This window comes from Rhea pennata, chromosome 6 (genome assembly GCF_028389875.1).
Source record: "Rhea pennata isolate bPtePen1 chromosome 6, bPtePen1.pri, whole genome shotgun sequence".
Lineage (NCBI taxonomy): Eukaryota > Metazoa > Chordata > Aves > Rheiformes > Rheidae > Rhea > Rhea pennata.
In genome coordinates, this window is record NC_084668.1 from 14,223,777 (window position 1) to 14,241,132 (window position 17,356).

Below are 17,356 nucleotides of genomic sequence, written 5' to 3' on the forward strand. Positions count from 1 at the left end.
GTCAAGAAAACAGCAAGTACACGCCAGCTGAACTGTTTCTTCTGAATGTGGCACCACATTTGGGATTTTTTCTTTTCACTTACTGCTTAAGCAGAAAAAGAAACATAGTCACCACCTGACTCTAGAAGAAAATGTACCTTTTTTGTTCCATCTATTCTGAGGAGTTAGCCCAGAATTTTTCTTTAAAACTTACTTAAAGAAACCCCAGAAATGCAGTAGAAAATCCCATAAATATCACTCATTATTATTCTGTTCCGAGACTGAAACTTGTACATAGGAGATCCAAGCAATTTGTATATCCTCAATTAGAGTAAATGAAGATCTGTTGGCTGATGCCATACAAATCAATTGAACCAACTTAGTTGCTCTGTATCAGCCAAAAACCTGGCTTGGTGTCTCCTCATCTTTCTTAATACACCTTTCTCCTTCACCCCCAAAGAAATATGTTGCATATGTTCTGTCAAGTTTATAGGTAAGTTTGAAAAATTCAAAGTATTACAGGGACAAATAAATTCAGTATTATTTTTAAGTCACTGGCATTTTATTAAGTTTTAAAATATGGATAATTTTAAGAAAAATGTAATTTTGCAGTTACAATTTTAGTTAATCTTTATCAAGCATATAAAAATACTTTCATTTAAACACATTCCTGAGTTTGATGTAGATCATTTCTAGCATTTGAAAGAGTGGTACAGTACTATTTGAGTATTACTAAATACCACCTTTTCTGATACAGAATTTTGAGGTACTTATTCTCTGTCATTGTGCTTACAGAAGACAATCAAATTGCCTACTCCTTGTTCATTTTTTGCTACGAAAGATAAGCGAACATACAGGTGAACTGAACTGCTAAGACTTTTATTTTTTACAGGTATTTGGAATGAGGTTAATCGTATTTGCACTTTGTCTACTACAGGCACAGAAACACAAACCTGCCATTCTGTTTTCTCACTCCGAATTCACACCCAAAGTTGTAAGTTCTATTAAGGAGTCAGCGTCAATGTATGCAGACCATTTCTAAATAGTAATGCATGTATGTGTACTTTCAGCTTTCCCAATACATGTTTTTCACACAATAGCCCTACCTGCTTTTTCTAGCTTTATGGCTCTACTTACCCACTTCAGTTTCTAAAAAGTTGGAAAAAAAGGGGTGGGGGCTCTCAGTTCAATTTGCAATTGCTAAAACATGAATTAAATTTGTAACACAAATGATGTTCTATCTCATTTCTGATCTGAATTTTTCAGTATCTTTGGATTGTGTGGGGGAATGTGGAGGCAGAAGAAGAAGAAGTGTTAGGGGATGAATACAATTTTCCAAATGGCTTAAAAGAATATATACAAAAAACCCTCTGGGATCACTGGCTTTTATTTTCCTATGGCAACTTCTAACCATCATAGGCATATAATGAATGTCTAAACATTAAGAATTTATGTGTGCTGCCTTAGTTGAGCATAATTCTCAACTATTATTAATGAGGAACTATAAAACACATTTCAAGCTTTATGCTTAAATTACATGGGGTTTCCAAAAAACCGTAACTACATCTGTCTGTTGGTATCAACAGAGAATTATATAACATGCTTTCATAACATAATCACTGAGGCAGTAGAACTCATCCCATTTGAGAAAAGATCTTACAAGGAATATTTTCTACAAAGTAATCTTTCCCCTGCTCTGTTTTCTAAAATATCTATAGGCACCTTCAGTCTAGTTAGGAAAAGAAAAAGAAAGTTTTCAAAACTGGTATCATTATTTACAACACGGCTTGGTCTTAATTTTCAATCTCCCCTGAGAGACAGCCAGCATTTCAATTTATAGTAATTCATTTGTTGTTTACGAATGACTATAGCTTTACAATAGTAAAATAGAGTATGGTTTTATCTTCCCTTCCGTATGTGTTAAATCTCTTTATAGTTACAGGGGAGTAATTTACTTGTTTCACTTCTGGAAATTCCAGTTCTGGTTTTCAGATCACAAATTATAGCTCCAGTCTCAGATGGTACAAATTGGTATAGGCAGTGCTACTTTCATCTGTGGTAACAGATTTGTAAGATTCCAATCAGGCTGGAGGTAAGCAGTAACATGTTTTTTTTTTTTTTTTTTTTTTTTTGGACCAGCATACCTTGTAAAGGCAGCCAGGTGTTGAACTGTCGCAGATTGTTTAGAGGAACTTGTAGAGGGAACCATCCAATTCAGTTCTCATTTCCACTGAAAGCTACGGGAGCTATGTAATAGCTGACTCTCACATGAAGGGGCATGGAAGAGGAATCAGCATGGGTAAGAGCACTAAAGCAGAAGCTTTCGTTTGGGGTGTACATATATTACCTAGAATACCCAGAGAATTGCTACACTTGAAGTACTGGGAGATGATGGCAAAGAGGGGCTAGTTGAGGATGTCTTGCACAGATGGAGTTTTGTTGTGGTTGACCTGGTCACAGAGACACCACTGAGGAGCAGCTAATGTCTGCACACACTCTCAAGACTGCAAAGGCAAGCTATTAAAAGGATAACCTAGAAATCAGAAGCATTTGGTTACACAGGTCTGTTGCAGATTTGGTACAGTGTGGAGTTATGTAACAACATGAATTTCTAGGTTTTCGCCAGAAAATTTAAAGAACATGGGATTATTTTCCACAGTTTTGCCTAGATTTTTCATCTGCATACTAAAATCCTCATCATTGAAAGAGTCATTCAAGAGTCAATGTTTTGGCAAAAGACAGTAAGTTCTTCTCATTTTTTATCAGACAAAATGCAACAGACATCTCTGCTTCCATTCAGTGACATGCGATTATAACACATTTACAAACTGCTTAGTGGAACTGGCAACTTAAACAACCTGAGAGGTCAAAGTCCTCAAAGCCAGCATGCAGCACGGCTGCACTACACTGCTGAAGCGTGACACAGGCATGTCTGAGCTAGGTCAACATCAGTACAAGCAGCTAAGGGTACAACATTAGTTATTATTTTTCTTGTCATAATATATCACCCAACTGTAAAAATATGAAATTCTCTATAATTTTCAGGAACAGGAAACAAAATTTCTAAGAGCTTGGAGGGGGAGCAGCATCTTAAAATCGTCAGAGGCAAGTGATATTAAGATCACAATGAACCAGCTGTCAAGGACTGCAAGTAAGAAACACATCTTTCAAAAAGTGATGCTGAATGGCAAATTCAAAAATATTAGTTATTATTAAATATTACAATATTAAATTGCTTTTTGCACAAAACAGGAAGCTTTTAAAGCACAATGCATATTTTTCAGTTAGTCATTTTTTTGCCACAAAATCACGTAGACTAAAACCAGAATAACAGAAAAGAAATTTGAGCTTTTGCGATCTCTGACTAATTAGGGCCACAGAAGCAAGTAGCTAGCGCAAGTGAAAGTGCAAGTAGAAAGCGATAGCTTAGTAAGTTCACAAACTCTGTTAGGAAGAGATGAAGTGGCTTGCAAGATGAGTCAGCAGGCAGCACAGGCAATTAGAGTAGCACAGCAGAGGAAAACAAAAAATGAACAAGGAAATAACATCATTCCCACTGGAAAATTATTTCAGCAAACGATACAAACAAAGTTATTAGTGGCTAGCAGGTCTGCACTAGACTACTATGGAAAAATTGTTTTTAAAAGTTCCCGCCATGAGAATTGCCCACACTCTGAACCTTGGGTTGGGCTCACAGCATCTTATGATTTCTAAATATACTGTAACTCTTAGTCATCCTAATTAGCTCTGATATTTTGCATGACATCTATAGCAGAAATAGCTTGACCATACACAAAGCAGGACAAAACTTCACCTGTTATTCATGTATCCTGGAAGTAGCCATTAACACCTTGACTAAATTTAAACATGAATGTTCCTGCAGATCAAAGTAGCTAATGATTCTGAGCAACTAGATTTGCAATGAAAAGGGGCCCAATTTCTACAAGACAGCTGTTCAACAACAAAAACCCTATTCTCTATAAAGGCATGATTTGGGGAATAATTCTCTTTTAAAAACTTAGGACCATTACACTTACTTACTGCAGTATATGGAAAGCTTGCAGTTATTTTATTAGAGGGAAGTCTCACTGTAGTAAGTACTGCACGAGCACATACTAACACAAATAGATCTGGAAATAAGGACACGAAGACTATGGTGGAACGAAATAAACATAGAACATATACCTGGGCTGGCTGGAATGTTTTCTATATAGCATTTTTTAGACATAAAAACTCAATTTTTAAACAGTATTCCTTCTCTCAAGGAGAGATTGGGATGTATCATGGCAAATTTAGACTGACCGAGGAGACTGGGAACTCCCAACAGCAGAGAGGTCTTAAGAATTGGAATATTTCCATTTCTGGCTATCAGGTTTTGAGTTTGGCTTGTCTAAAAAAAAATCCAGTTTTTCTAGATGGGAAAGAAGGACTGATTTCTAGCCAAATTGTAATTGTTTTCTCCACTTTACAGATCTGGCAGACTGTGCAGCTTTAATATGCTTGCTTTAGCTACGCAAGCTGGGATATTCTCAGTTAAAAAGAAGCCCAGCATCCACCAGCCATCTTCCAGCTCCTTCAGATCTAATCTGACTAACATCAGTTCCTAGAGAATGCTTATATTATTTTTCTCTGTTCTTAATAGTCTAGTTTCGATAACAACCAAATTCAGCTCCTCTCTTTTTCTGGAAAGTGCTCTCCTTATTCTGAGATCTTAATTACATCTTCCCACAGTAGCATTCATCTGCTTCACATACATTTCCAGCTAGGACAAATGAGAAATCAAGGAGGAACTGGTGCATGTGTGGATGGCAGGTTTCTGCAACTTAATCATTTTATATTAATGTAATGACACCTGCTACATGAAGCTTTTAATGGGCAAGAGCACATAACAGTTGTAAGATATGGCCCACATATTCGTCTCAGTGTCTGCTGCTTGCTAGGAATTGCATTTCCACATAGTGGAGATGCCTGCAGTTGTTTTAACGCTGCTTTCAATTACTGTACACAGCAGTATTCCATTTCATGGAATAGATTTTGTGCACTTTTTCCTTTAATGGAAGTTGCCTGTGATTCAGTCAGAAAGTGATGATTTGATTCACACTTTTAAATCACTTCTTCCACCCAAGCAACACTTTTGTCACAACGGTTATTTCACAGCTGCTAAGGCCAAGGGCAAAAAGAAAGCAGCAGGCTCAGTTGCCAACATCAACTTCTCCCAACACCACCAGCTTCCCCTGCACCACAGCTTAGCAGACAGCTGTCTTACCATCTTACCCGTCACATTCAGGAAACATGAAAAAGGGTGATAAGAGTGCTCTATTGTGTTAAAATGTGCTGTTTTCCAGATCACCTCTATGCTTCAGCTGAAGTTGTATTACACACCCTTTGTGGCAATACCATGGGAGTCATTCATTACACCTATGCAACTTGTTTGGAGATTTCTCTCTTGGGAGCCACCTCTGCAGCTGCTTCTTCCTGTAAACTACCAGAGCAGTCAGCTACCCATAGCAGCCTTTTACAACTGAAGCATTGGAGTATTTGAGCATTTCTTTCCAATGCAGTGGCAGAGATTCCATAGTCACATAATCATCAATCAGAAGTAACTTTAAATTAGATGATTTCTACAGTTTGCCTTTCTTTTAGAAAACTGTCTAGCTCTCAGACTTACTCTATTTCTGATAGCTTTCCATTAATGACCATTAAACCATCTGAAGGCATGTCTACAACATGAAACTGAAATTCTTAAGATGGGGGAAAACAACATGCAAGCCATATCCTGCATTTCTTGCATGCGGGGAAAATCTTGAGCAAAGCATATGGATGACTCTTCTGCAGCATTATCCACTAAAACTTTATCTAGCAGCAAGCATTACATTACTCACTGGGTATAAGTTTAAAATATCAGCTCATTTTGGTCATTTGCTACTATCACTACTTCATGCTTTAATCACTTCACTATATCAGATAGAAACATTCATTTTTGTAGTAGTGTCTGTTTTTGTGAGAGTTCATTACTGCATTCACACCTTGACTTTTACATATTTTTGGTTTAGAATTCTTATATCCATTTCTCTTAGTGATACCCTTTGCTTAACATTTTTGTTAGTTTTCTACAAAAAAAAAAAAAAAAAGCATGAAGTCTGCCTCATCACAGCATTGTAAAAGAACCAGTTGCTACTAAAACAAGTTTTCTGAAATGCTCAGTTTCAACTGCAGAGCTGATGGGAGTTTTCTCTACAATTCTATTCACCAGCTGACTCACCTGGATTCTTACAGGCTACCTCATTGACTTACTTCTCCTACTGAGGCACTTCGCACAAAAGAGCATGATCTCAACCAAGATTTCCACAGTTGATTCTGGGGTGCTTATTTTTATCATACTTTCAAAACTAGACCCAATTCTATCACCAATATGTGGAATTTCTATTTGATTTCATCAAAAGTTTTCACCTACAGAAAAACACTTGCAATATTGTAAGGTTTTGTACGAGTTTTTTAATAGTCACATATTTGAACTGTGCTGTTCTTATTTCCAAGTAGCATGGCTGAACTTGCAAGAAACAATTACATGGCAACATATACATGAGAAAAAAACCTTTTGCAGAGTAACCCACACCTTCCCAAAGTTCAGGGAAATCTTAATTAGCAGTTTTGATTTGGTTTCCCAATTCCTTTATAAAGAAGGCATTTGCATGCTCCCAGATCAACATGGTTGGCTATGACTATATAGAGATCAAGATATATAAACACCGCCCTTGCAAGAACTTCTCTTTGGAAGACCAGGGCATATGCCTAAAAAAAACCAGTCAACCCTCCCTTTATTGACACTGATATGCCACAGCAAGTTAAAAGAAGGGTAAATGAGACACAGCATTTAAGGATCTTTGGAGCTTCTTGGAGAATCCAACTGTAAGGGCAAAACAGAGCGCACAACTGCAAAATCTATTAGCATCACTCAGGCTTTACAGTCCGAGAACGTTAAATAACAGCACTGGCTGCCAGCACCTTCATGAAAAGCAGCAGTAAGAGTGGGAAGAGGCAAGCAGATTTAATTTCATTTTGTTTAAACTGCTACTGCTGTAGATCTGAAAGGACTCTTTCCTCTCTGTACTCTTTATGTACTACTACATAATGGCTACTTAAACCACATAAAGCAAGCGGGCCAAGTTTTCTCCCATAACATTTCATGGAGTTCAGAGCTGCCTGAAGGGGTAACAAGGGATAAATCAAACTCAGACTATATAAAAGAGGAGTTATATTGCAGTCTTGAGTCACTACATCATTTAACAGTGTAAACCTTTATCCTGACCTTTTATGTTGCATTTCTGTGGAAAAGTTGAATAAAATTTAGGCTGCAGGCTTTTAAAGCTTCAGGCTAGAAGTCTCCTTTTATTTCATGGACTAGAAGATTTTGTCAAACACTTTCACAAAGGTCACAAGAACAATAATCTTATGTCCCACAGCCAGAAAGCAGCTAAAAGGTATCTCATCACTTTGTGTTTCAACTGCAAGAGATAAGTGACGGTCCAGAAAACCAGCTATGACACAGATTACTTCAGCAGAACACCAAACAACTTTTATATACGACTTTAGTGATGTAAAGCAACACTAGTGCTTCAAGCAGCAAGCATATCAACCTCATCACTATATGATTCAAAGGGCAAACAGAATTCGGTGATGCTTTGAGCACAGGCACAACAGTATTATGATGGTAGATGAAGAATGGAGATAATCAGGGCAGAGAGGACACTCAGTACCTCTGTAAGACACAAAATCAATACAGCAGTTTTCCATGACAACAGAGGTCAGAAAAGAAAAACTGTTCAGATGTTACTGGGAAGGCCAGTGGTACGTCTATTATAGAAAAGTAAAAAGAAGAACCTAAAACGTTTGAGAGCTGTGACTTTGGAGAGCAGATAAAATCTCCAAGGTGAGGCTGTTGTGGTAAGTCTACTGCTAGTGCTTTAAAGACCATTCCACAAGATTACAGATCTTGCACAAAGCTTGTCTCTTGCAGTTAGTCTGGAACAGGAGAACGACCTCCTTTGGCAACTCCACATGGCAGCCCTCACAAATTTCTGCACTAAATGACATAGTTCTTTGACCTTGCCTTCTTTGACATGAAAGTTGGCATACATCAGCACGCATTTTTATCCAAAACAAAAACCCTACCAAAGCAAACATAAAACCCTCTCCTGAACACGTATATCCTACTTGTAAGAAAACAACCAACCCATGACAGATGTTAGTCATGCTGCCTACTGCCACTGCTGAGAACCATGCAGGATATACACACACTGCAGTCACAGCACAGTGTGGAGAGACTGGGACTAGATTTAAACTAAATGACTCAGATACTGGTAGTAGTAGCTGTATGAATACATATACTATATATGCAATTCATACTACTATACTATAGTAGTTTGAATTGCAGCACAACTAATTTGCCCTATTGAGAGAGCCTGACTACAGCATAAGACCTAATACAGGTTAGGATTGAGGAAATCCTAACACAGGAATGTGTTACATTACACAGAACAAAAGCACTGTACTTTGGAATTAATATTATCAGTGTGATACAGACTGCCTATAGTATTTAAAGCATCTTTGGGTTGTACCATAGGAGGAATGGCAAATATGCAAACATCCCATTTTAATTGATAATGTTGCTAAAACTCTGTGTTGGACATTACCTTTTCCATTTTCCACGCTGGAACTAGTAGGAAAACAGAGCAGAGCAACAGAACGTCCAGAGGAGCAACTGAGAAGCTCTCTTTCTGAGTGGTCTTGTGATTTAAGATGCACACAGAACAGAGGACTTCTGAAGTAAGTCTTCAATATTTTAAGAGAGAATTCTTTATTCACAGAATGTGCAATAACTCCTTCTAAACTATATGCAAAAAATAAATGAAGATACAGAGGAAAAAAGAGTGCAGCAGTGTTCCAAAAGAATACATAATTCACAAGTTTAAAATTCAGTCGCTCCCTTCCTGTGCCTGGAGCTCTCTTAAAATATTAACAATCAGATCTCTTCGGTAAGTGTATGGGGTGTACTTTATTCTGAACCAGTGCGTTGGGAAAAGGTTACCACTAGGGGCATATACTTTCACCCCTTGTTTGCCCATCAGAGTACGAAGAATCCTATTGCGGGACAAGATTTTGTCATAAAATTCCACTCCACCTCTGGCATAGTCTTTGGAAATGGTAGCTGCATTTCTGTCAGCCTTGCAGTCTAAGTGATAGGTCACAGCATCATGAGAAACATAATAGCAGAGTAGTCCACTGGTGGCAATTACGAGGTTAGAGATGCTTCGAAGTATTATGGGGCCAGGATATAAACCCAAAAGTATCTTTATACCTATCCCACCAAAATATGTACCAGCTAAGAAAGCTGGAGCCACAGCTGCATTTACTAAAGGGCTGCCATTTTGCAAATACACAATTTCCCTAGCAATAGCAAACTTCTGAGCTTCAGGTGAAAATGTCAGCGCTTTCCTCAAAGCAACACCTTCATTGCTCTCCCAGTCTACTTCCTTGCCACCGATCACAACAACGTGGTTGACTATTCCTTTTTTATCCTCAGCTGTGCTATCAAAATTAGGAGGGATGCCCACCAAAGAGCCTGCAGGCAGCCATGGGATTCCAGCACTCACTGGGTGAAAGCCAGAAGCTGCGAAGGCTCGATAGGAGCTAGCAGATTTCACACCAGTATCTTGAAGGACATCGTGAAAGACACCACAGAGCCTCTGGGAAAGCTCAGCTGGCTGCCCATCTGACCAGCACTCATGTAACAGTTTGAATGTCTGCTCAGGAAATACATGATAGGAAAGGTTAGCACCAAACAGTCCCATGCAAGAAACAGCCAACAAAGTGGTCTTGTGCTTCTTAACCCACGCAGATGCTTTCCGCAGGAACTGCACTCCCATAGCCAAATCTTAACCTGTTTACAACACAAAACCAGGAATTAAAGTATGCATAAATAAGTCTCCTGTCTCTGTAACATTTTAAAAACAAAACAAAATCCATGAGAAGCAGAATACAATAATCAATGAAACATTCTGTCTTTTACATAAAGGAAACACAAAATACCTCTATAAAGAAAAGGATAGTCATTAATTCTTGGGCCTCAGAACATAGGATAATGGATACAAAGACTTAACTTCTCTCCCATTTCCAGTAAATCAATTTATTATAATAAAGAAAATAATGTGACCGTATTTCTTCCTCCTCCCAGCAATTAATATACATCTGGTATGGGTAAATACTCAACATACTTACGTATCACTTCCCAGCACAATTCCATGACAGACACAGACTGGAGATACTAAGGCCACAAAGAGCCATTAACTAGGTTAATCTATTCTAACCTTCTTTACAGCATAGCTCCAAGAATTCTCCTTAGTTCCTCATTATTGACCTCAGTAACTTCAGCTACTGAATTCAGTAACTCGAGTTTGACTAAAATACAATTTCCAAAATGGGATCATGTCTTGATCTGAAAATTTCAGGAGAGAGAACTTGCCTTTCGAGTTTTTTCTAATGGTTAAACCTCATCATTAAAAAAAAAAAGGAGGGGTGTGTGGGGGGGGAAGAAAAGTATGGTCTGGACTGTTTCTAGTTCATCAGATTTCAATTTCCAGGCAGTGGTTCTAGTTTACTCAGAAAAAAAAAAAAAGTTATTTTCAAAATGAAGTGTTCTTTAAATTGCAATTCTGAAAGATTTGTCTCTGCAAATCATTTCTCTAAAAATAGTATGTGTAATTCAGAGCAGAAAAGTGGAACAAAAATTGTTTCAGGGCAAAAGACTACTTTGTGACTGTTCAAGCAGATAAACATAAAAACTTTCAAACCCGCCAGCTTCTTCAGTTCAAGAGTCCTGCTTACCTTAGGGAGTATCAGTTCCTTTTACGGTCCAAGCCATAGGATGTGTTCTGCCCAGGAAAGCTTCAATCTCTTTAAAAATCCCCGTGACTACAGAGCTATCACCTAAAATGATTCTAATATAAGGATATAGAGATGAAGTAGGCACCTAACCTCAACAGACATCAATGACAATTGTGCGGCCATGTTCCCATATCCATCTTGCAACGTTTCTTCTCTCAAAACTTTAACACATGAGCTTTGGAGAATCTTGCTGCAGCTGTTTAAGACATTACTATTTCCAGCTGTCCTCAACAGGAAGCCGAGGTGGCAGCAGGGAAGCGTGCTTTGCTTCAACAACCAAGGTTTTAATGTGGAGTACCATCAAAGGTGGGTTTCAGCTATGCTGCTGGGCTTTGTACTGTAGCAGCTGAAACACAGACATATGTTCTTTCCTTGCACTTATGTTAAACAATAACCTCCCACAGAAGGGCAGAGCGGACAACTGGGGTCTGTAACATGCCAGGATACACCAGTCATGATCAACAGCAAATGAATATTAACCACAGAGAAACAAAAAAGGATTAAATTAAAGGTGATGTTTTAATGATGAGTTATTACTATTCCTACAAAGCTCTTTCAGACTGTAAATTCACAAGAGGAAGAAAAATCTTGTTTAATGTTTGTACTGCTCTGAACACATAGAGAGTGCTTAAGAAAAACATACAGAGTGCTTTATAAAAACAATGATGCACGTAAGTATACAATGCTATGATATATATTTCTTAGCATGATATGTGATGGCATGCTTACATTCTGCTGAAGACTGGAGGTGGTGATTTGCTTGACAAAATTGTTTAAGTTAAAAAAAGAAACAAGCTAAGGAGCCTAGAGCTTGGAGTAAAAACAATTTTTGGAAGAAACATCCTTGGTAATGTAGCTAAAAAACAGAGAATGATAACAATACAGAGCGTTACACATGGCCAGCAGCCCGGCTTGCCACCAAGCACCCCTAGGCAGGCTGCAGCAGGCAGCCTCGGCCAGGGGCAGTGGGATGAGCAGCGGAAAGGCAGGCCAGAAAGCACTGTGTTTACTTACACACTTCTCCCAAACAGCCCTAATAACCGGATCCACCTCCATGGCACAGTGCATTAACACCTGCTTCCCAGCACAACTGACTTTTTTTTTTTTTTTTCCCTCCTGGTTTAATAAGAAAAAAATGTAACAGTTGCCGCAGTCCTTAAGTGGCCTCTTTTTGTTTTGTTTTTGTTTTACACTTTGTTCATGTATGGTCTCAAACCTTTCCGGACAGACCCCTCACAGCCCATGGTATATCCTTGCCAGGATTAAGCACTATGGTCACGTCACGTACCTATTGCAAGAATAAGCAGAAAATACCATCAGAAAATCACTTCATTTTCTCATAATAGTCAATACTCATGAAAAAAAGAAAGAAAAAGAAACACAATCTCAGCATAGTGTTTTAGCCCTAGTGTTTTCAAGCTTTCCCCCACACTCAGCCCAGACTCAGCTCATGTAAAATCACATTGCAGCCCCAACTGCAAGTGGCATCTTTATTTTTATTCGTAATTCTTGGAAAATTTACTTGCAAACCTATACGGGAACAGCTTTATCTTGCAAACTCTCATTCACTCGGTTAGCCCTGGCGAGGCCAGTCTTCTCCAAATGCTGCGATACCGCTTAGCGCTGGGCTTGGTCGCACGGGCACACTGCAGCCCCGTGAGAACCTTCACAGCAAGAGTTCAAAACCAGCCTGGTTTTGCCCCTACCCTTCGAATAATTATTTTTCCCCCTCCTAATCGAGCAGACTGAGTGAAATAGAGATAATAAGAGATTTCTGTGGGCGTTTGCTATTTTTGGCTCATGGCAACAGCAAAACAGCTTTAAAGCTTCCCTTGCAGGGCCCAGCCCCGCTTCCCAGCATGAAACCACCCCGGGGCACGCTCTGATTCAAAATAAAATATCCTCCCCCCACCGCACACTCGCTCACACACAACGCTACATTATAAATCGGCAAACGCGGGAGCGGGGGGAAGGGGAAGGTGCCCGCCTGAGGGGTCAGGATTGAACATAAAAGCGGATAAAAACGCGGCACCTACCGAGGCTCCGCCGCGGCCCGGCCGAGCCGAGGCTGCCGGGAAGCGGCGCCCCGGGGCGGGAAGGGGCGGGAACGGCCGCGGCGCGACATGGCGGCGGCGCGACATGGCGGCGGCGGCGGCGCGAGGCCTCTCCCGCCCGGCGAGCAGCGGGGCCGGGCGCGCTGCGCTGCGTTTGGATTTGATTTGATTAGTTTTAAGCGGCAGCCGGGTGGGCTGTGAAACGCGAGGTGCCTGCTGGCTACACCAGTGCGGGGTGGCGGGGAGGAGGGTGCCCGGCACCAGGATTTCAGTAAAGAGCGAATGAATTTCCGTGGATTTGTTCCATGTCCTCGCATCCCAGTGCCTGAACTCCAAATGTTTCTCCCGCAAAAAACACTTACATGTATACATACATATACATTTTATTAGCGCAGCCCTTCTGCTGTGGTGCGCCGAGGGGCGTACCTAGCAGCCACCGCATACGATTTGGCTTCTCCGACATCCTTAATAGGAGGAAAATAACACGTGCGACGACGATTTTGTTTTCTTTCTAAGCTGTGATTTGCTCAAAGCAGAAGATGGCCGGTGTAGTTCCTCAGTACAGGAATTTATTTCTGTGGCCCTGGAAACTCATAAAGCCCCTGAGAAGGTCTGCGGTTGTGGGAAGAAGCCCTGCTTTGCGGGGGTGTGGAGGGTGGCCGGGTCACAGAGCAGCACAGGTCTTTAAGTACCTTCAGTACCTTCCACTGACTTGGGCGTTTCTCACAAAAAAGAAAAGGGAGTAGCATTTGGCCGGCTTAGCTCCCTGAACTGCACGGCTGCGCAAGCTCGAAGGCCTGCCTGAGCAAGGGGCACGTACCTTGGCTGAAACTGCTGTGAGAAAATGTGATTTGAAAGTAAGATTTGGAGTCGAACCGTCCCCAAGTCCATGCAGGAACCTTTACCTGACGCTGGTAAATATCGCAAGACAAATTAATAGTTTGCTGCCACACAAAGGGAGGAGTGGGAGAAAAGATCCCACTTCCCCCACCTCTGCCTGCTCCTGAACCACTTACCGCTTACCAGAACTGAGATTCACCAGACTTTTTTTGTGAGCTACTTGTAACTCACTACTAGCAGAAGACATCCTAGCAAAAAAAAAAAAAAAAAAAAAAACAAAAACAAACAAAAAAAAAAAAACCAAATTTTCTACCAGATTAGGATCATGGCACTGAAAAGTGCCAGGGCTGTAACAAGGTGGGAAGGTGGGAGGCAGCCCAAAGGAGGGAGAGGGGAGCCTCACCGCAGAGAGCTGTCAGGACCACGGCGCCGCGGCCTTGGTGTGCAGCTTCATCGTCTGCCAAAACCTACCACTCGTCGTGAGGTTTTGACATTCATACTCCCTACAGATGTACAAAGAAAAAGTGCATGCTCACGGTTATGGACTCCCTGAGACTAGACTCCAAACAAACACGCAGTGAAACGCTGAGAGCCACTAAGACATGGGTGTGCTGAGAGAGGGTTGGATGGGTTCTTACAGCCTTGCTTTCCGAAAAGTGCTGCCGCGTTCTGTACTGGCTGGAGGTGTTTAGAGACCAATGTGAGACTGGCAGAGCATTACCTTTGTACCATGGTTTCTCATAAATGCTTCATAATAAATAAAATAATTGAAAAGGAGAGACCTCAACTTTACTAAGCATCTTGTTGGCATGGTTCTGGTTTCCAGAAACAGCTGTTACAGAGTGGAAACCTGCAGTCGGAGGTGCACCCTTTTTCTCTTGAATGAGCATGTGATTATAGTCAAAGATCTAGCGTTATAGATCACTTTTAAATTAGCCTGCTAGGTGGTGCTGTAGGACATGCTCTAAGTTACTCATTCAAAAGTAAATTTCAATTCTGTTTGATGTTTTACAAGAAGAAAAAATATAGGTGCATGTCATCACCTGCCTCTCTAACTTAAAATTTTCTGTATAAAACTTTGTTACTACATTAGCTAAAAGGTTTATTTTTGATAAAAGTAAAAACTGAGTCATTGACTTCTATTTCTCTTAAAGAATGTGTGCTCCTATGTTTCTGTTAGGCATATGTGATCTCCAAATATGGGCAGTCAGACAATATTCACCAGTCTGAGGTATATATGATTTTCCCTCTCCACGGAGTCCATTTGTCTGACCCTTTACACAAGTTTTGTGGTGACCCAGCCTCTAGCACTTGGACCTGAAACAGATATACTTTAGTTTCAGTGGAGGAGTAGTATAAACAGCCTTGCAATTCTGAACTAAAATCATGTGATTTTTGCTAGTCCTAAACCTTTCTTTATGTAATTCAGTTTTTGCATGTGTCAGATGGGACAGACACTGTGGGATTCTGGCACTAGTAAAATATACTGTGCAAGTCTGATGAAAGTAACATTGATAGCAGTAAGAGAGAGATTATAAAGTCTACAGAGCAAGGATCATCTGCTAATTAACTACTGAAGCAATTTTGAAAAGCAAGGGACTGGGCAGCGTGGACATTAGGAGTTCCTACAACAGAATTTGTTAAATAAGAAGAGAACAACATGCAGGCAGAGAAGGATAAGTCTGATGAATAACACAGGGAGCTTGGGAGGACAGAAGGATCCTGAAGTGAGAAGTGATGGAAGATCTGTGGAAGATCTTGTCCATGAAGAAGAGTGTGTGATGGGAAGACTTCAATGTTGCTTATTGTAGTACTTCAGTGGTGAGTGGTGAGCACATGGAGGGGCATTTCAAGGCCTTTGAACAAAATATACGCATAGAAAGTACCTATATTAAAGTGACTTGCAATGACCCTTGCTGGAAGTACTTCCATTTCAGCAGAAGAAGGCAGACAATGCACTGAAAACCGATGTGTTCAGGGAACGCTACGATTCTTGACATATGTCAGAAGATCAAGCTTGTTCGTACATAAATAGTCATTGTACTGCACTGGAGGAGAAGAAAAGCTTGTGGCAAAATAGCTTTCCAGTTTGTCAGTCTGAACAAGCTGCACATCTTAATGTTACAGCTAATAGCAAGGTGACAGCGGGATTGAAGTGTACAGAGGGTTGAGCAAAAGCGCAAAGCTGCAGCTGTAGCATATCTCAGCAATTTCAGTTGTCGAAAAGGGAAGGTATCAGCCAATATTGATAAATCGCTGCACCTTCTTTCCCCTCTGCTCCTTTATAGTTCTATCCTAGATGATTTCATGGAAACCCATGACTTACCTGGCTGATAAGCAAAACCTCATTACTGTGAAGTGCTGGTATAGGATTAAAAGAAATTTATTTTGTAAAAAAACATTTTTCAGAAGCCATTAATAATTTCATAATAAAAATTCTAGTGTTGAGAATTTAGGATTTTGTGCTGCTCTCTCAAGGGTGTGATATATGCACAAAGATAGTGAAGGATAAACATACAAAAGCACAGCTTTGGGAGTGCAACACAGAATCAAATCAAACTTTGAAATCCCAGTATTCAAAAATGAGTAAAAAGATGGCTAGTTGTGTCATTGGAATTGGCTTGTATGCAGATCAAAGCAATCAAAGTACAACATGAGTTTTCAGAGGAGCTGGGAAGAGATTTTCTTCTCCATGTGTAAGAGGTCTAGATGGTCAGGGATCAAAAGCTGACACTGTAAAAGGCAGGGAAGAGATTGAAGCATTTGGCCAGCAACAGAGCTTTATCGGACTGTCTTCTGTTTCTACTCAAGCATCCTTGACATTAAATTCTAAAGTATTCTTCTGCCTAAAACTTGAGCATGTTCTTTTGGTGACAAATGTTGGAAAAGAAAAACATGTAAGTGATCATGTTTTTATCACTTAAGCTACTGCAGTTTCAGATTGTGTATCCAATCACATAAGCCCCCTCAGCTCTAACTGGACGCACTAGAAGTTGGAAGGTCTATGAGTCCACCTGCAGTCAGCATCCTGAGCACTAATAGAAAAACTCTGTCTCTCTAGCAGAACTTTTAAAGTGTAATCATCAAAAAGTACTTGATCTGAATGTATATTGCAATCTACTGAGGTCAACAGACACATATTTGGGTATATATGGCAACTTGTGATACATTTATATACTGGCAGCAGAAAGCTCAGAAGGAGAAAGAAGCCAAACCACTTACAGTTTCAGGGCAAATTAATTCATGTTGAGCTCCATGGTGTTGTGGCTTGCCTACTATCATTTAAAACTGATGCAGATCTAGCCATATTATGCAGACAGACTCTACCTTATTGCATTTTAAATTGCACTAGGGTCTGGTCATCTTGCAAACATCACTGTGCTACCATTTGGCTAAAACAAAGCAACGCTCACAAACCTAAGTTCGGTTTCTAGCCTGGGATTTTTTAGCAGTGCATACCAGCTAAATTTGCTGTAACCAGGACGATTGTGCACTGTTTACAACTAGCATAGTCTATTTTCAAGAGCTGTGGTTCTGCA

The 17,356-nt window shown here is 40.2% G+C and overlaps 1 protein-coding gene across 6 annotated transcripts; it reads right to left on the reverse strand.

Annotated features, from left to right (window-relative positions):
- On the reverse strand, window positions 1-13,013 carry TMEM177 (transmembrane protein 177). 6 transcript variants are annotated; one of them, XR_009958828.1, is made up of 4 exons: window positions 12,960-12,998; window positions 10,864-12,211; window positions 8,673-9,919; window positions 1-82 (listed from the first exon to the last, which is right to left on the reverse strand). XR_009958828.1 is itself a non-coding variant. In XM_062579268.1 (4 exons), the coding sequence occupies exon 4, from the start codon at window positions 9,903-9,905 to the stop codon at window positions 8,955-8,957; it is 951 nt and encodes a 316-aa protein (XP_062435252.1). In that variant the 5' UTR covers window positions 9,906-9,919; window positions 10,864-10,965; window positions 12,140-12,211; window positions 12,960-12,998; the 3' UTR covers window positions 6,489-8,954. The 6 variants fall into 6 exon arrangements, 5 of the variants coding, with proteins under 5 accessions (XP_062435252.1, XP_062435250.1, XP_062435249.1 ...); XM_062579268.1 differs by lacking the exon at window positions 1-82 and having other exon boundaries at window positions 6,489-9,919; window positions 10,864-10,965; window positions 12,140-12,211; XM_062579266.1 differs by lacking the exon at window positions 1-82 and having other exon boundaries at window positions 6,489-9,919; window positions 10,864-10,965; window positions 11,938-12,211.
- Between the last annotated feature and the right edge of the window lie 4,343 nt (window positions 13,014-17,356).

What these genes read in the sequence shown, in the direction of transcription:
- TMEM177 (XM_062579267.1), bottom strand. Translation starts at nt 9,905, where the DNA reads ATGGGAGTGCAGTTCCTGCGGAAAGCATCTGCGTGGGTTAAGAAGCAC.